Genomic DNA, 18,928 nt, shown 5'->3' on the forward strand with positions numbered 1-18,928 from the left:
CCCTTCCTTGGGTCTGATTAACTTGCTACAGGGTTTTAGAAACCCTGTGTCAGGAACAGGGTCAAAGACAAATATTAGAACAAGAGATGCTCTTGTGCCCGCATCACTTAGGACAGGACAAGGGTTTCAGAAGCTCTATGTCAGAAACGGGGCCAAAGATCAAATGCATTTCTTTTAATAAATCACAGTATCACAGTGTGTTTTAATGGATATTCAGCCTCACTCATAAAAGGAGAAATGTGAAGCAAAAGAAAACCGAGATTCCATTTGCACGTAGCACTTTGGCAAACATCAAAAGATTTGACTCACACTCAGTTGGTGGAAGTGTAAATTAGTCCAATGTGAAAAAGTGTACTTTAGTGATAACTATCACAATCCCCCTTGATCTGATAATTCTGCTTCTAGGAACTTCAACTTACAAAAATCCTTGCACACAGGCAAATGTTGTACTGAAGAAAACATCTTTGTCTTTTGCCCCCACTGCCTGTGAAGATACTTTCTGCAGCTGGGTCGTCTTGTCCCTTGGTTGAAGCCAAGAGCAGATTCCATGACTTCACTGGACGTGCTCAGATTTTAAAAGTTTCCGATCATGTAAGTCATGAAATAGTTTCAGTAATTTGAAAGAGTTGAGTCACAACTTCAGGCCTCTCTCCCAGGCCAGGCTTGCTCCACAATGAAGACATCTTTCCTTTCCCCTTCCTCCCTCTTTTCCTCCCTCCCTCCACTCCATTAACCTCTGTTGAGCACCTACTATGTGTTAGGAACTCTTCCAGTTTGGAAATAGCAGGGACCAGGAAGGACGGGTGACCCTGGGGTCATCAGTATGGCAATGATAGGGACAGAGTAAAGGGACAAAGTAGGTAATGAAATAGTTAATCCCACTAGAGAATTGTAAGTGAAAAAAAAGAAGAAGAAGGTGTGGGAGACCCCTGTAAGTTAATGATTACTCAAGAAAGAAAGTTAATGATTCAGTTCAGTTCAGTCGCTCAGTCATGTCTGACTTTTTGTGACCCCACGGACTGCAGCACCCCAGGCTTTCCTGTCCATCACCAACTCCCAGAGCTTACTCAAATTCAAAGTCCCTGGAGCTTACAGTCTAATGGAAAAGACAACAATAAAATAGGAAATCAATTGCAGAAGTTAATGATTACTTAACCACAAAACCAAGCAGGTTACTTGGCATAAAGCGCGTGCAGCGGAAGCACGAGACATGCCCCCAGACAATAAAGATGGCGGCATGAGACCCACATCCTGCCCAGTGAGCTCAGCTGAGTTAATGACCCCTCGGACATGCTCTGTACACACACACACACACACACACAATAACTATGGAAAGGTGACATTTCAAAGCAAAGACTCTCACTGTACTGAGACCTGGAACTACTTTTCCATTGTGCCATGACAGCCCTGGCTTGACCCTGTAGGGCCAAGAAAATTCCCCTGCCCAACCTGGAGAAGGTGCTGATGATGGAAGGGTGATCTCTATTCAAGAATGAGGAAGAAGGTGGTCTTTCCCCTCCCCACTTGTCCTTTGATTGTAAAACAGTAGCCCACCAAATGCTCCATGTGCAGCACTTGCCCACTTGTAAGCCTCATAAGCATCCTGTTCTAATAAACCACTGATCTACCGCTTTGCCTTTCGTGGAATTCTTTCTGTGCTGAGACATAAAGGACCAGAGTTTCTTGGAGCTCCCTGAAATGCCACATAGCATTTTCCGCAGGCATGCTGAGTGTCCAGAAGGAAAATGAGACTGGGATGGATTATCAGAGGTACTGGGTGGGATAGGGGTGCCGTTGAGGATTCGGTGCCAGTTGATATAAGTGGTCAGGGAAAGCCTCTGCTGCTAAGGTGACGTTTAAGTAGAGATGTGAAGGAAGGGGCAGCCAGACATTCAGCTTTTTGGAGCCAGGCCCAGATTCATGGCCATGGAACCCACGTAGTCACATGGGGCTCTGTGTTCTGAAGGGTCCCATGCTTGATTTAATACTCTGCTATTGCTGTCTTGAAATTTTTAAGTTTTGAACAAAGCCCTGCATTTTTGTTTATACAGGGCCCCAGAAATTAAGTAATAGGTCCTGTCTGGGGCAAAGTGAGCTTCAGACAGAAGGAACATCCGGTGCAAAGGCAAAGAGATGGGGATGTGTTGGCAGCTTGAGTCTGGAGTAGGAAAGGAGCCAGGGTGGCACCAGGACTGGCTCCTTGATGCCTGCCGTATGAGGCTGCACCCCTTCCCGCAGCAAGTTATAGGATCAGGAAGTGTCTGACTTAACCCTCTGATTTGAGCTAGTTTTCTTGCTTTCCAGTTTTGTTGGGCTTCCCTGGTGGCTCAGATGGTAAAGAATCTGCCTGCAAGGCAGGAGATGTAAGAGACTTGGATTCAATCCCTGGGTTGGGCAGATCCCCTGGAGAAGGGAAAGGCTACCCACTCTAATATTTTTGTCTGGAGAATTCCATGGACAGGGGAGCCTGGCGGGCTACAGTCCATGAGGTCGCGAAGAGCTGACAAGACTGAGCAACTAACACTTTCATTTTCAGGTTTGTTGTTGTTATTGTTGTTGTTATATAGTCGTTGGGTTGCATCTGACTTTTTAGGGACCACACAGACTGGGGTCCGCCAGGCTCCTCTGTTCATGGGATTTCCCAGGCAAGAATTCTGGAGTTGGGTTGACATTTTCTTCTCCGGGGGATCTTCCTGACTCAGGGATTGAACTGGAGTCTCCTGCGTTGGCAAGTGAATTCTTTTTTTTTTTTTTTAGCCATGGACTTTATTGTTTGAATATTTGCAATTATTATTCTATACACAAACGTTAATTTCTTACAAAACTCTGTATTCCATATTGCTAGGTCACTTCACTCTTCATTTTATGTCACATTTCCATCAAGAACTATTTCCCCAAATCACAATCTGCCTGATTGTGTGTTGTTGTTGCTCAGTTGCTAGGTTGTGTACAACTCTGCGATGCCATAGACTAGCCCACCAGGCTCATCTGTCCATTAGATTTTCCAGGCAAGAATAGTGGAGTGGGTTGCCAGCAAGTGAATTCTTTAACAGCTGAGCCAGAGGGAAAACCCCAGGCTTGGCAGAGATTTAAAACTGACTCTTTCTTCCTGTGGGTGGGTCTGCTTTCCTGGAAGTCCTGCTCTGGTTTTCCCCCAAATCAGAGCCTGAAACAGAGACTTAAGTGCAGATAGTTTATTTGGGAGGTGATCGCTGGAAGTGAAGGGAGGGAGTGGGCAGACAGACCAGAAAGGACGCAGAGCACAAAGGAGGAGGTGTCTGCCGGTCTGCCCTGCAGACAGTGCCCTTTGGAGCTGTCTTCTCTTGGACAGGAGGCTGGGGCTTTCTCCAACAGCTCTGACACACTGTGGGTGAGGGCTGCTCCCAGGGTGTTGGCTGTCTGCATTTCTAGTCTGCAGCTCAGCTGGCAGGCTGAGCTAGAGCTTCCAAGAACGCCCTGAGGCCAGAAAGGAGAGGCAGGCTTGGCGGGTGCTTGGAGTGGGGCTGGGGTCCTCACGTTCCGAACAGTCCGCCACTGCTGAGGCTGAAATCTTGGTGGGCCAAGAAGATATGGCCTGGGCCACTCCTGTGTTTGCCACACGGAATGGTCACTGCGGGGCCTCCCACCTGGCGATCCCTTGCTTCCCTTGCTGAGAACAAAGTGCATCCACCAGCCAGCTGCTTACAGTGAACCTGCCCTGTTCCCAACATCTCAGGACACCTGCAGCCTCCTTCTGCTGAGGCACTGGGCCATTTCTGGAGACCTCTGTGGGCGGGATCTAAGGCTGCCCCAGGCTGACTCTCTCCTATGACCCAGTTCTGGTCGGGGGCAGCACAGACCCATGACCTGCTCACGTATGAGTGCAGTTCCCTCCTCCCACTGCCTCCTCCTCTGCTGCTACTCACACCTTGGGATCCTTAGGTAAGAGTTAGAGACCAGCCACAGAGTCCAGCCCACTACCTTTCTGACTGGTCTCCCTGAAGCCACCTCACTAGGCTTGAAATGAGAAGAAAGCTATCCCATCCCACCTAACTCTCGCCAGAAAAAAACCCTCTCTCTAACTCATCTCCCCACTGCCCTCAGGGTTGAAGCTGTCCCGCCTTGACTCCCTACATTTTAGCATCACCAACGCTAGCATCACCAACCTTTCCAATGTCCTCTGCTGCCACCGGGTCCCCTATGTTTAAAGTTTTTCATCCCCTAAACTTACCCTGCCACTCACACCTCTGCGCCTTTGCACATATTGTTCCCGCTGCCTTGAAAGTTCTTCCTCCTCCCCAGGGCTTGAGGAGAAACTCCTCATACTGTAAGAGTCGCCCCAAGTGGCCTTGACACAGAGAATCTTTGTAGGAAGCCAGTCCCTCCTGCATTGCACTCCCCATGCACCAAGCATGGTTGAGGTTATGGTCTTGAGTCAGATTCCCTAGGTTCCAACTCTGGCTTTGCTATGTGTACGAGTCAGGAATAGCTTCAACCATGCTGTGTAACAAACCATTTCAAAATTTGGGGGCTTACCACAAATTTTTCTTTACTTTCTTTTATTTTTCTCACCTATTTGCAAGGGGATGGAGTAAAGAATTGAAACAGACTGATAGTTGGCCTTTATCAAGCAGTCCCTCTGTGCCAGGCTCTGTGAACATGTCACATGTATTATTTCATTTAATCCTCATGCCAACCCTATATGGTGGGTATCATTAGCCTGTTTTAGAGTGAAGGAGATACATAACTTGCTGGTAAGTGGTAGAACTAAGATGTGAACCCAGGTAGAACACACTCATGTGCCTCACGGCTTTGCTGCCTCCAGAGGACGGAAGCACTTGCTTGGGGGAAAAGACAAGAATGTGTTCCAGGGACTTCCCTCGTGGTCCATTGGCTAAGACTCTGTGCTCCCAATGCAGGGGGCCTAGGTTCGACCCCTGGTCAAGGAACTAGATCCTGCATGTCACGACTAAAACCCAGTACAGCCAAGTAAATAAATAAATACCAAAAAAAAAAAAAAAGAGAGAGATTGTGTTTCAGACAGCTCAGGCGCCCCCTTCATCCTTTCTCTTACTTCGAGTCCACTGAAGCCCTTCCAGATGGCCTCCCCACTCAGAGCCCGACCTCTGAGGCCTTTGGTTCCTTAGGCCTGCCCCAAAATTCAGTCTCCCTGTTCCTTCAAGGGCCGAGCCCGGCACCTGGGAGGGCAGGTGGATGTTGCACAGGTTATAGAATAACCTGTTCCCCTTTCCAGGGACAGGACTCAAAGGCTTATAGGGGCTCTGGGATCCTGGAGCAGTGGAGTCACTGGGACTCAACCAGGTGGCCTGAGCCAGGGGAGGACAGGGAAGGGAGGTGCCCTTGGCTGCCCTGGGGCTGCTCTCACCCTCCCTGGGCTGGAAGGAGTCAGAGCAGAGGGCAGGGAAAGATGCGTGCTGGCCCCACAGCTCCACCATTTGATACCAGTACTGTGTAGCAGCTAAGAGCTGGATTTGGATCCAAGTCTGCCACTAGGCAACTGGGTGACCTAGGGCAAGAAGGATCCTCTCGAGTCTGCTTCCTCATCTGCAAACAGAGATAACGACAGCACCCCGTCACGGGCTTACAGCGTGTCTAGCGGGCTTTGCACATGGCAAGTGCGTCACGACTGATCACTGTTTCTACTTGTATTACTTTTATCATTCAGCTGTCAAGTATCCAAGCCAAGTTTCCTGGTTAAGTGCTTTTTCTCCCCCAAGCACAAATACAGGTTCACTGACACACGTGTGCGTGTGTGCGTGCTCAGTCACTCAGTCGTGTCTGACTCTTTGCGACCCCATGGACTGTAGCCCGCCAGGCTTCTCAGTCCATGGGATTTTCCTGGCAAGAATACTGGAGTGGGTTGCCATGCCGTCCTCCAGGGGATCTTCTTGACCCAGGGATCGAACCCACGTCTCCTGCATCTCCTGCCCAGACCCTAAATACACCGTGAGTTATGAGACCTGGGATATGTCATTTCTCTTCACTGGGCTTCATGTTTTCTAGCCATAAAATGGGGAACAACACATTCAATGTGCAGGAATGCATGAGGCCAAATGAGAGAATTTAACAGTCTCATGTCTCCTTTCTGAGCCTCAATTTCCCAATTTGTGAAATGAGTAAATAGGATTATCTGGATCAAAGGAGGTAGTTTTGCCCATGGCAAGAGCTTAATAAACTATAGCTTTAAAAACAAGTCCAGGGACTTCCCTACTGGTCCAGTGGTGAAGACTCATTGCTCCCAATGCAGGGGGCCAGGGTTCGATCCCTGGTCAGGAATCTAGACCTGACATGCTGCACCTAAAGATCCTACAGGACGCAACAAAAAGAGTCCACATGCCACAACTTAAAGAACCTGCATGCTGCAAAGAAGATCGAAGAGCCAGCACGCCACAGTTAAGACCTGGTGCAGCCAAATAGATAAATAAAGAGATACTAAAAACAGCACAAAACAAACAAGTCCAGGACAGAGCAGGTGTTCCACAAACGGAAACTGAATCCAAATCACCTTTCAAGTTCTTATTCACTATGGTAGAATATGTTTCATCATGTAGAATATAATCTCCGTAATGTCCTTACTTATTTTCATTTGCTATACCCTACCTGTTCTAAATGATCAGATTTTCTATGCCACTCTTCCTAGCTATAAGAGCAATGGAGATTCACGTAATTCTTGTGTGCTTGTCTGAACCTGTAGAAGTAAAGACTTATTTCATCCTATTACATTATGATTATACAGGTTTTGTTATAAAAGAGAAGTGTACATTCCTCTAGTACATTGCAGCTGACAAACAACCTTCCTATCTACTTTAGTTTTACTTACTTCTCCTAACACCCCTGTCAGGTTGGTATTATTAGCTCTGTTTTACAGGTAATAAACTAAGGCCCACTGAGAACAAGGAAACTTGCCCAAGATCACATGGTTAGTTGGGGTAGCGCTAGAACTTGGATCCTGTATCATGCCTTTGCCCTACAACTGTCCCTCTGAATAGGCTCAGAGCTCCTGAGGGCAGGGGGTGTCCCCCTGAGGCAGTCTCCCCTCAGTTCCATCCATCAGGCTGATGCTTCCAAGACAGGTCCGGGTTTCTCCCCACTCTGCCTGGTCCAGATCTTTACATACCCGAGGAGCAGACAAGCCCTACCAATGTTGGTCCAGTATCTTCTAAGGGCCTACCCTTCAGGTACTCCCTCTCCTGCCGGGAGATGTTACACCAGGGAGTAGAAAGAGGGCTTTTGTTTGGCCACATGGAAAGGCCTGTGGAAACTTGGATCCGTGACCAGGAATTGAACTCGTGGCCTCAGCAGTGAAAGCGCTGAGACCTAACCACTGGACCACGAGGGAATTCCAAAGCAGGTGTTTTAACGGAAGTCTAAATAGTGTGTCTTGGGCTGGGCAGGGTAGGTTAGGAAAAGCTGCCGGAAGACAGCGCTTTAGGTGGGGACTTGAATAAGACTGAGGTGCAGGGTTGGGGTGGAGCTCCCCAGGCAGCGAGGTGAAGATGGGGGAAGGTCAGGCGTATCTGACCAGAAGCAGCCTAGTGAGGTGGGCTGTGTGGGTTTACGTGGCTTCAGGGCTGGGCTGCGGGCTCTCACTGGAAAATTCGGGTGCTCCAGCTCCAACTCGCCGCCTCCCTCTCGGGTTAGCCAGGTCCAGACTCCGGAGCTTGCGGCTCAAGTCGCCGGAAGTGGGAGCGACTCCTCAGCTGAGCAGCAACTTCTGCTTTCTCGGCCTCCTAGTCTCCCTCGGCCCCAAAGACGCAGGACCTCGCCAGGCTGTCGTCGCCGGTGTGGATGACCCCTCTTGCCCCCGTGTGCAACACGTGGGCGCGGGGGTGGGGGGCGGTGGAGGTGCTGCTGGCGCCCGGCCAGGCCGGCTCGGTGGGCGGGCGGGATCATCCAGGCCTGGGCAGGCGGCGGCGGTGGCAGGGTCCTGAGCCCCGAACCCAGAGTCTGCGACCAGTTCTCCCCCGACTCGGGGCGGGGCCTCCACCCGGCCGCCCCCTTTTATCTGCGCTCCGGATGCCTGGATGCCGAGGGCAGCCTCTCGCAGATCGGCTCGGCCTCAGGTACCCGGCTGCCCGAGAGCTGGCGGTGTTGGGCAGCGGGGCCGGGCGGGGCGCAGGGTGCATCCGAGACTCGGGGTTGGGTGTCTTGGTTTGGGGGGGTGGCGGGCGGGGAGAGGCATGTGGGGAGGGAGGGAAGACCCACAGGACCGCGCCGGCAGAGAGGGAGCATCTCCCGCTGGAGCGGGAGGCTGACTGTGAATCAGCTGGAGGGGGCGCCGCTGCGGAGAGACTGGATTAGGAGGAGCGGAGCTGGAGGGGGAGCCTCTCGGGGAGCAGCAGGAGGAGGCTGGAGGCCCGGGGCGATCAGAGCCGCAAGGAGGAGAGGAGGCGGGCGGTGGGGCGAGCTGGCCCCGGGGAGGACCGCAGTGTCGGAGGACGATGGGCACGGACCATGCTCCTCCCACGGAAGGGGGAATCTAGGGAGATTCTGGGGGTGAAAGGGGGTGTGAGTACCTGGAACTGGGTGGTGTGACGGACTCCCAGTTGGAAAATCGGAAACAGTGGAAGAGCACGGCATGGGGCTCAGAGGGGCTCTCACTCCAAAGGAGCGCAGGTCCGTTGAGATCGGGGCTCCTTTGGTGTCAGGAGACTATAAGGGATTCCCCCCACTCGTTGAGGGACGCACTTGTCTCGAGACTATAGGCTTTGAGGACCTATAGGGAAACCAGAGGTTTCCCTGGAGCATCCGCCCACCATTACCCAACTAAGCCTGGCAGGAGTGAGAGGTCCGGTCAGACCAAGACTGGGGAGTTGAGTGTGATATATTTTCAGGGCCTGGCTGCTCCTAGGGGGATGTCCGTGACATTGCAGAGGGACCCAGCCTCCCATCTTGGGGCTTATACCACCGCGGGGCCCCTTAGTGACAGGCTGCTTTTCCCCAGCTTAGTTCCCCTGCCAAGAGGTCAGTAGGGAAACTGGTCAGTGATAAACCCAGGTCCCTTTTCTGTCCCCATGTCCTGGGCAATTGTAGCTAGCTCACCTGGGCCTGCTTTCCTCCAGCAGGTGTTTCCCTGTCCTCAGAGCAGTTGTGAGTCTGAGACCCGCAGAGGAATTCCTTTAAGAGTGATTTATTTCATTCTGATCACACGGTTCAGTACAAATGGAGGCCCAAAGTGCAGTTACAAAAAACAAAAGAGGTTTCTGTTCAGTTTTGGAACACATGGAGGAGCTTTTTCTTTAAACTCAGTGGGAGGAACTGGCGAATTGGTTTGCATTGAGGGAGGTGACCTAGTTGCTGAGATATCAAGAAGCCAGCCAGGGATGAAAACTTTGCTTGTATAATCTGTGGCCACTCACTGGGTGCCTGGGAGTTGACCGCAGTGGATGAAGGGCAAGAGCACTGGTTTTGGAGTAAGATAGGCATGCTCTGTCATCCTGCCTCCCTCCCGGGCTGTGACACCAGCGTAGTCACAGGTTCAAAGAGTTGCTGAGAGGGAGAGGTGAAATGTGTGTAAAGCCATTGTAAACGATGACTGTTAGTGCCTAGTCTTAGTAATAATATTTCAGGTTCTGCCATATTGTGTTATCCTTGTCAGGACCTCTCAAGAGGGTTTACTTCTGACAGCCGCATTGTTAACACTGGCCTAGCCTTAATTGTTTTTGTCTGATGAGGTTAAACAGCCTTCCATGGCAAGATGAAGTTGTCTTTAAGAGAGTGTACTGAACTGTCAGGGCCCAGAGAAGCAAAGATGAATATTTTGCTTGACAGGAAGGAGGCAAAAGAAGTAGAATTATAATCAAATATACTTATAATAGATGCTATTTAGTAAGACTGTTATGGAGAAGGAAATGGCAACCCACTCCAGTATTCTTGCCTGGAGAATCCCACGGACAAAGGAGCCTGGTGGGCTCCTTTGGGGTCCCAAAGAGTCAGAGACAACTGAGCGATTAACACACACACAAGGCTGTTAAGCTCCAAGAGGGCACGGTATGAATACCCTTAGGTGTTACCCTTTAGCTGTTAATTAACTGGGCTATTAGTTCCCTGAGGGTGGTGTTTTAACTGTGTTGTTCACAGCTGAAGTTCCAGCTTCTGACACTGAGTAAGAACTGAACTGAACTGAAGCCTAAAACAAATACTGTTGGAATGTCTCAGGGCCTAAAGGGCCCTTTGAAGTCACCGGAGAATGCATTCTGTCCTTTGACATTTGGAGAAACAGGGCCAAGAACAGAAGGGACTTGTCAGGGCCACACAAGGATTGAGTAGCTGAGTCAGGACTAGAATCAACAAAGCTGGTGGAGCCAAAGCCGTGCCAGAGCCAACATCCAGCATCTGTGACTTTGTTTTTCTTGAGGTAGCTATTATTATTCTCAGATTTTAAATGGATAGGTACAGAGAGGTGAAGTAAAGTCACACAACTGGTAAGTTCCAAACCTGAAATCCCATCCTCACATGAAAACAAGGACCTGGCTTGTCTTGAAATAACTGCCCGAGGAAACAGATGAGCAGATGCCCTCCCTGGGAGCAGCAGCTCTCTGCAGTTCTCCGTGATTACCAGCCAGGGGGCTTCTCTCTGGGCTTTATTTATTTATTTTCCTGGGCTCAGGGGTATTTCAGTTGTGTGGGTGAGCCCCATCAGGCAGCCTGTCTGCTTCGTTCACCATATGCCCCCAGCCCGGCACCCCTATGCCCCGCGTATAGTACTCATTGAGTAAAATCTGTGAGATTGGTACAACCCAGGGCTCTCCCACTCCGAAGCCCATTCACCACCTAATCCCCACAAACTGGCCTGCTGTTTTGCCCCCAGAGATATTAAGGAGCCTCTCTCTGACAGTGTGTATCAGGGGGAAACCAGGGGAACTTGGGGGGTGGCAAGCTTTGGTTGAGGAAGCAGGTGAGGAGGTTGACCTTAAGTTTAGAAAAGGGAAATGTGAATTGGAAGAGCTGAGGAGGTGGGAGGGGAGAAGAAGAAGATGATGCTCAGGCTGACAGAAGACTCCCCACTGGTGGTCCAGTGGTTAAGAATCCACCTGCCAGTGCAGGGGACACAGGTTCAATCCCTGGTCGGGGAAATTACCACATGCTGCAGTGTAATTAAGCCCACGCACCACAACCACTGAGCCCAGGTGCCCCAGAGCCTGTGTTCCGCAGCAAGAGAAGCCACTGAAATGAGAAGCCTGCACCCCGCGTTGGAGAGTAGCCACCATTCACAGCAACTAAAGTCTGCAAGCAGCAAGGAAGATCCAGCAGAGTCAAAAATAAGTAAACTAAAGAAAAAAAGACATCCCACTTGGGCCATGGAGATCCCAGTTCTGAAGTTCAGTCAAACCAGAAGGCTCCCGAACCTGCAAGACAGGCCACATATTACCGGCTAGCACAGTCTTCCACCTTTACCCTCCTGCTCAGGGATGGGGCTTCTGGGGCAGCTGGGGCTGAGGCCCCTTTTCTCTGGGGATTTCACTTCTCTTGGGTCAATGGGCAAGTGCAAGTCTTCAGGGCTCTGTGAATCCAGAGAGGTTATTCTGAATGGCCTTTGCTAAGAACACTTTAATTATTAAATAAGGTCAGTGTCCCCAGAAGTCCAAACTCCAGCCATATTGTCCTGGTCCCTAAATGTACCCTCAGAGGAAGGTAAATGTTTAAAGAGATACAGATAATTTTGTAAGGCCTCCAAACCCAGTGGAACCAGATATTGAGGCCTAAAAGAGCACTGAGATTTTTTTTTAGAGAACCCAAAGCAAACTTTTCAACTTGGGAATGTTTTAAATACTAATATTCAGGCTAAGAATATTTCAAATACTACTACTATTAATAATTGATACTAATAATAGGAATAATTTACTGAATCCCTAAACTGTGCTAAAACTGTTCTCATAGATTTCATATTTGTAGCAGTCTATGAGGTAGATAATGTTAAAATTCCCATGAGGGGGCTGAGGATTAGAGACGGTAAGTCACTTGTCTTAGGTCACACAGCTAGTGTGTTATGGAAGCAGAAGTCAACTTGGTTTGTCTGAATCTGAAGTCCATCTGCTTCATGAGCCTTTATAGTGTCTGTTTTCTCCTTGATTCCTAACTTCCTTCCATTCTGCTTCCTACTGAGTAGGGGACAGAAGCCAGTCAAGTTTGCCTGATATCCATCAACCAGGCCCTGGACATTTGGTCTCAGCCCAGCTTTGCCTGCCTTGCCGTGTGATCTTGGGTAAGTCACAACATTTCAGCTAGCTCTCAGTCTCCCCAAATATTTCATGCAGAGGTTAACCACGAGCTTCCTTCTATAGCTGAGGCCTGGCTAGTGGGGGCAGAGTTTAGCCTGGAGTTGACCAAGGTAGTAGTGGTAATAGAGGGGAGGGTGGAGGGTGGAGGTGGTCTTTAGCCCCACCCTCTGGTGACATCACACAAGACACCTACAGTCCCTGGAAGCCCCACCCCTAGTGACCCTCACGTATGGAAGTGCCATCCAGTGCCTGGCATCTGGCGAATTTTTTCTGTTCTATAGCAGAAGTCATCAGCCCTAGTGTTCAAGAGAAACCCTTAGGTAACTAGTGCAATTAGGGAGACTTGGAGGGGGGCCCTGGGGCTTCCCAGGTGGTGTTAGTGGTAAAGAACCTGCTTTCCAATGTTCGATCTCTGGGTTGGGAAGGTCCCCTGGAGAAGGCATGGCAACCCACTCCAGCATTCTTGCCTGGAGAATCCCATGGACAGAGGACCCTGGCGGGCTACAATCCATGGGGTTGAAAAGAGCTGGACATGCTGAAGCGACTGAGTGTGGAGGAGGGCCATGAAGGTGTACTGGACGGGGTGGGATGCCTGGAACAAGACTGGGGTGGGCAAACTGCTCAGAGGATGCCTTGAGCCTGCCCTCTGGGTGTCCGCCCTCATCCTTCTGGTCATGCTAAACTCCTGCCCCTGCTTCTTTCCCCTGGATCCAGGGCCACTTTCATGGAGTCAGGAGATGGGAACCAATTCTGAAAATAGAGCTGTTCACATGGAACTGGGCTGCTGGCTGAGGTCTAAAGGAAACAGGGCGACTAGACCTCTGTCATCCCAGGATCTGGTGTCTGGGTTCTGCGCTCAAAGTCCACTGTGTGTGGGGGAGGAGGAGGACAGTGAGTGAGCTATCCCCTGCTGAGGAGGTGGCTGTGAGCCAGGCTTCACTGGAACAGAGAGTAGGGAGCTGGTAACTGGGTGAGACTGAGGTCCTTGGATGCAAGTCAGTTGCTAGAAGCCTAAGGAAGCAATTTGCAGGAAAGGACCTAGTCACCTGCTTTAGAACAGAGTTTTCCAAAGTGGTTCTTCGGGATGCGGTTGGCTGTGACAGGAAGCAAGGCAACAGGAGTGGCTGAGAGTATCTGGGCTCTGCAGTCACAGAGCTGGGTCCGGATCCTGGCTTCACCTCTCTCTATCTACCTCACAGGCTAGTTATGAGAGTTGCAACAAGGCTATGAGTGAGAAAGTGAAAGTGAAAGTCGCTCAGTCGTGTCTGACTCTTTGTGACCCCATGGACTATACAATCCATGGAATTCTCCAAGCCAGAATACTGGAGTGGGTAGCTGTTCCCTTCTCCAGGGGATCTTTCCAACCCAGGGATCGAACCCAGGTCTCCTGCAATACAGGCAGATTCTTTACCAGCTGAGCCACCAGGCTATGAGTGAGCATATCGTAAACTCTTACTACATTTCAGCTAGCTTTATAATCATTACTGGGAAAGGAAATCCTTGGTCATGTAAGCTTGGCAAATGTATTGAGCTGTTCAAAAAGTATTTGGGTTTTCCCATTAACATCGTACGGAAAAACCTGAACGAAGTTTTTGGCCAATCCAATAGGTTCAACAAAGTGAAGCAGGCTCTTTGGTGCAGGCCTTCTCTGATCTTTTAATATGCTCTTAGGACTTGGGAAGTTCCAAGAGTGGGGATGGAGCACTGAACTGGATGGGACAGATTTTAGGGAGCCAGGAACTAAGGCACTGCTGCATGTCATCATTCCCAGGCCTTTGTCCTCATGGTGGAATGGAAAGCTAGCCGAATTGGGCAACTCTTGGGAAAGCCTTCCTGTCTCTGGGCTCCTGTTTTCTCAAGGTAAAACAAAGGAACTGCATGAGATGCTTTCAGAGGCCTTTTCTTGGTTCCCTGAGGTTCTGAGTTGGGAAGACAAAGCTATAGACAAGGGTGGAGGCCAGACTGTTGAGGTTAAAGACCTGTCTCTCGGGGAAGAGAAGAAATCCAATTCTGGCAAGTGGATTCAACCAGCAAGTGGGCTGGGGGGGGGTTCTTGTGCTCTGCACAGAAGTGGCCCCACTACGGTCATTAGCAAGGTCTTGCTGATGAATTGGTTCATCAGCAGGGTCTGATTCCTAAACCTGCCAGGCCATCTTGGAATATGAAGTAGAAGACTCTTGTACTCCCCTGTTGTAGCACCTCCCATGCAGTGGTGTAATGACTTATTTAACTCCTACTTCGCTACCAGGCTGGGAAAGGTCAGAGGCCAGAGCTGACTCCATAATGTAATGCAGGAGGAACTAAGGGATGCAGATCAGGCTGGGGGTGAGGTGGAGTGTGGGCTGGGGGTGGCTTGATGTTGCCTTTGCACAACAAGCACCCTGTGTTTGCTTGGACTATGTGCGAATTACTGGGGCTTTGGGGGTGATCATGGTGCTGCTGATGGCGGAGAACTTGAGTGCTTTATCTTGCCCAGATTTCTTGCATTTTAGAATGACTGGTGCAAAGGAAGTTGCAGTAAATATCTGATGAATGAAAAACAGTAAGTTTGGTTGCTAAGTCCATTAAGCTTCTTGGGGAGAATTTGAGGGAGGGGAGTTGTCTGTCTAGCTAGTTGTCTGGATAGTTTATCAATACATATTTGATTTAATGAACGGCACGGTGAGTAATGATAAGCCTGAATTAAGCAACTAGTATCAGGCAAAAACAGTATATAATTATTAAATTATTAATAGTACTTGCCACCTTGACTGCAGAGGGCAGTTTTGGGACGTGGTTAAAATTACAAACTGAGAGACTTCTCTGGTGGCCCAGTGGTTAAGACTCCATGTTTCCAATGCAGGGGCTGCAGGTTCGATCCCTCGTTAGGGAACTAAAATCCTACATGCTGTGCAGTGCTGTCAAAAAATAAAATAATAGTAATAATAATAAAAAGACTGCAAACTGAATTTATATCATGCCTTTACTGCTTCTTAGGCAGGGTACTCAACTTCTCTGTGCTTCAGTTTCCTTGTCTGAAAAATGGGCATATGATAGTACCTATCTCATAGGGTGTTGTGTTGATTAAATGAATCAAATATGCATAAATTGCTTAAGACACTGTCTGGCACATAGCACATGCTGTGTAAGCATTTGCTATGCTTTGGTTTCCTCTCTATAACCTCTACCATATTATGAAGTTCCTGAAGGCAAGGATCAAATTCTTTTCCACTCTCCTCCCACCCTACACTCTGGAACCCAGCACAGGACATGAGGCAGAGAAGGAGCTCAGTAAGTGTTTGCTAAATGAATAAATGAATGAATATGTTTTAAATGATAACTTGTATAATCCATTATAGATCTTCCACAGGGGAAAGTGAGGGGGCATTAAGGAGGTGGCAGCTTGTACTGGTCTTAAAGGACTTCAGTAGAGGGAAAGGAAGTTGGCACAGGGTCTCACATTTGGGTTAGGTGGAAATGAGGGTGGGAGCAGGTCATGGGGTCTTGAATGCAGGGTGAGGGGTTAGATTGGATTTATTTGCAGTTAGCAGTGTGGAAGGTCTAGAGGCAGGAACTTTTCAGCAGGGGTGTGGCTAGGGCTGTTTTTATAGGATCAGTTGTTACTAGGGACTTGCAGGGAGAAAAGTGGCTTTTTGAGTTGGGCCTTCAAGGCTACGAAGTATTATCAGGATGCTATTATGCTGATTTTTCATTCCACAAGCATGAAATGAATGAAAATGAGCACCAGCTACCTGCGAAGCACCAGGGGTTCATAAAATAATAAGACAAATAAGCCTACCCTGGAGGAGCTTGCATTAACAACTTAATGCCTATGAGAAATGTTATAATGGTCAAAGGACAGTGGGCATTCGAGTAGAAGGGTCAGCATCAGAGGACTGGGGGGCCAGGGAAGCCTGGGAAAATATCACAGAAGAAATGGGTTTTGAGGAATGACTAGGAGCTTGCCAGACAGGCAAGATGAGGTAAATGTCTCAGATGGAGGGAACAGCTTACCCAGAGCTACAGACATGTGAAACAGCAGGTCCAGGGGCTTGATGAGGCTGTGGCTGGGTGTGATGTGTGCTGTGGTTGAGTACTAAAGCTGGGAAAGGCAGTAGGGACCAGATCATGTAGGGTAATGAGGGTTAGTGGGAAACCCAGGCCATTTGGAAGAAGCTAAACGTAGAGGTAGCAAATCTGTTCTTAGCAAGGACATTGTCACCACCATGTGAGCACTGACGGCAGCATGAACACGGGAAGAAAACAACGGGGGCTGCTGCATGGAGCCTGGACTGGAAAGGAGTTGGCTGACGTAGTGGCCTCTAAGTAACGCCTGCCTCAAACATTTATTGAGCACCTTCTATATGCCAGGCACTATCCTAGGCCCTTGGGATAGATCAAGGAGCAAAAGAATCGTGAGTCAGAGCTGAGCTCTCTCTGAGGACAACTCTGCTCCTTTTTAACTCAGTGTAGGGATAAGGGGGTAGGGAAGATGGAGAAAGAACTGGGCAGCAAAGCCCCCCCAGTTGCTGCTCATGGGGCAGGAGGGTGAGGACACCAGCTCCCTAACTTTGCTCGGGCCTCTCTCTTCCAGCCCCCTGCCCAGCCCACAGCCATGGCCACAATCGTGGCCCAGAAGCTCAGCCACCTCCTGCCCAGTCTGCGGCAGGTCCACCAGGAGCCTCAGCCGTCTGTGCCATCAGAGCCTGTGTTCACCGTGGATCGAGCTGAGGTGCCGCCCCTCTTCTGGAAGCCGTACATCTACGTGGGCTACCGGCCGCTGCATCGGACCTGGCGCTTCTACTTCCGCACGCTGTTCCAGCAGCACAACGAGGCGGTGAACGTCTGGACCCACCTGCTGGCCGCCCTGGTGCTGCTGCTGCGGCTTGCCATCTTTGTGGGCACCGTGGACTTCTGGGGAGACCCACATGCCCTGCCTCTCTTCATCATCGTCCTCGCCTCCTTCACCTACCTCTCCCTCAGTGCCTTGGCTCACCTCCTGCAGGCCAAGTCCGAGTTCTGGCATTACAGCTTCTTCTTCCTGGACTATGTGGGTGTGGCCGTGTACCAGTTTGGCAGCGCCCTGGCACACTTCTACTATGCCATTGAGCCTGCCTGGCATGCCCAAGTGCAGACCATCTTCCTGCCCATGGCTGCCTTTCTTGCTTGGCTTTCCTGCACTGGCTCCTGCTACAACAAGTACATCCAGAAGCCTGGCCTGCTGGGCCGCACTTGCCAGGAGGTACCCTCCGCGCTGGCCTACGCACTGGACATCAGCCCCGTGGCTCACCGCATCCTTGTGTCCCCCGACCCTGCCACAGATGACCCGGCTCTTCTCTACCACAAATGCCAGGTGGTCTTCTTTCTGTTGGCTGCGGCTTTCTTCTCTGCCTTCATGCCTGAGCGCTGGTTCCCTGGCAGCTGCCATGTCTTTGGGCAGGGCCACCAGCTCTTCCATGTCTTTTTGGTACTGTGCACGCTGGCCCAGCTGGAGGCCGTGGCGCTGGACTATGAGGCCCGGCGGTCCATCTATGAGCCTCTGCACACCCGCTGGCCCCACAACTTCTCTGGCCTCTTCTTGCTCACAGTAGGCAGCAGCATCCTCACTGCATTCCTCCTGAGCCAGCTGGTACGGCGCAAACTTGATCTTCATCGGAAGACTCAGTGAAGGGGGTGGCAGCTGGTAGGGAGGGAAGTATAGTGGGGGCCCAAAGGTCCGGATGGGAACAGATGGGAATAGATGGGAACTTTGGCTCCAGGTGGGAACAAGTCCTGGTAAAGGTGTTTTTGTCTGGCCCGCGGTGATTCTCTGTGCATTCCTCGGCTGCCAAGGGCAGCACTGGCCAGTCCTTGGATTGAGGATTGGCTGGAGCTGCTGGGGTCTACTCTTGGGCCTGCCCCAGCTGCCTGCCCTGGGAGAGGGAAAGAGAAAGAGAAAGATGTGGGCCACCCTGGTTTTGCCTCCCCTCACTGCCTCTCTCACTTAGGGGTGAGGATGGGGGATCAGCTGGGGCCAAGACCCTGACTTGGGGCTTCCAGATTATCTGGGAGGGGGTGAAGTTGGGATTTAGGTTAGAGTCAGATCTGAGCTGAGGGACAGGGAAAGCATCAGCAGTGCCCTCTACCCAGATCCCCTTGGGAAAGGACAGCCCTCTGTTGTGTGCAGGACTTTAAGGTTCCTTGAACTCCAGCTTGGAGTTTGGGTGTTCCAGAGAACCCCCAAAGGTCAAAGATTGTGCCGGGTGGAAATGGATCCCATCCAGTGCCCCACAGCTCTCAGTCACTGTCCCAGTGAGCTCCACCCTCCTATCACTGGACTCTGTGTCCCACTCATCCTGTTCCCATCTTTCCTGGGTCCCTCATTCACAGCTCAGTGTTTATCCATTCAGTGTTTCTTGGGCCTCTACTCAGAGACAGGCTATTGATGGGGCCCTGTGGATTAATGCAGGATTAAAGGCTTTACTATCGAATGAACTGTCAGGGGAAACACTGAGGAGGGAATAATTAGTGCTGCCTGGGACCCTCAGGATCTTGGGTTGAGAAGGGTGAATAGGAGTTTGCAGATGGAGAAGAGGAAATGTATTCCAGGCAGAGGGAAAAACCTGTTCAAAGGCCAAGAGGGATGGAAGGAGGAGTCACTGGAGCTGAAATCAGGGGTGGTCTGGACTCTGATGTCCTGGATGCAATAAAATGACTGTGCCAACAGTTGCTTCCTTCTTGTCTCCTAT

The 18,928-nt window shown here is 50.4% G+C and overlaps 1 protein-coding gene and 1 long non-coding RNA gene across 12 annotated transcripts; one reads left to right on the forward strand and one right to left on the reverse strand.

The window, feature by feature from the left end:
- Nucleotides 1-3,179: 3,179 nt before the first annotated feature.
- LOC133232988 (uncharacterized) lies at nt 3,180-10,028 on the reverse strand. Its single transcript, XR_009731556.1, has 2 exons — nt 9,043-10,028; nt 3,180-8,716 (listed from the first exon to the last, which is right to left on the reverse strand). It is a non-coding gene; the product is annotated as an uncharacterized LOC133232988 (long non-coding RNA).
- Nucleotides 7,419-18,908, forward strand: PAQR7 (progestin and adipoQ receptor family member 7). Of its 11 annotated transcripts, none has more exons than XM_061392920.1 (5): nt 7,419-8,063; nt 12,110-12,205; nt 13,993-14,081; nt 15,401-15,491; nt 16,795-18,908. In XM_061392920.1, exons 4-5 carry the CDS (start codon nt 15,471-15,473, stop codon nt 17,866-17,868), a joined length of 1,095 nt encoding a protein of 364 aa, XP_061248904.1. In that variant the 5' UTR covers nt 7,419-8,063; nt 12,110-12,205; nt 13,993-14,081; nt 15,401-15,470; the 3' UTR covers nt 17,869-18,908. The 11 variants fall into 11 exon arrangements, with proteins under 11 accessions (XP_061248904.1, XP_061248953.1, XP_061248939.1 ...); XM_061392965.1 differs by having other exon boundaries at nt 7,815-8,063; nt 13,893-14,081; nt 15,463-15,491; XM_061392955.1 differs by lacking the exon at nt 15,401-15,491 and having other exon boundaries at nt 7,420-8,063.
- Nucleotides 18,909-18,928: the final 20 nt, after the last annotated feature.

Source organism: Bos javanicus, chromosome 2 (assembly GCF_032452875.1).
Source record: "Bos javanicus breed banteng chromosome 2, ARS-OSU_banteng_1.0, whole genome shotgun sequence".
In the NCBI taxonomy this organism is placed as follows: domain Eukaryota; kingdom Metazoa; phylum Chordata; class Mammalia; order Artiodactyla; family Bovidae; genus Bos; species Bos javanicus.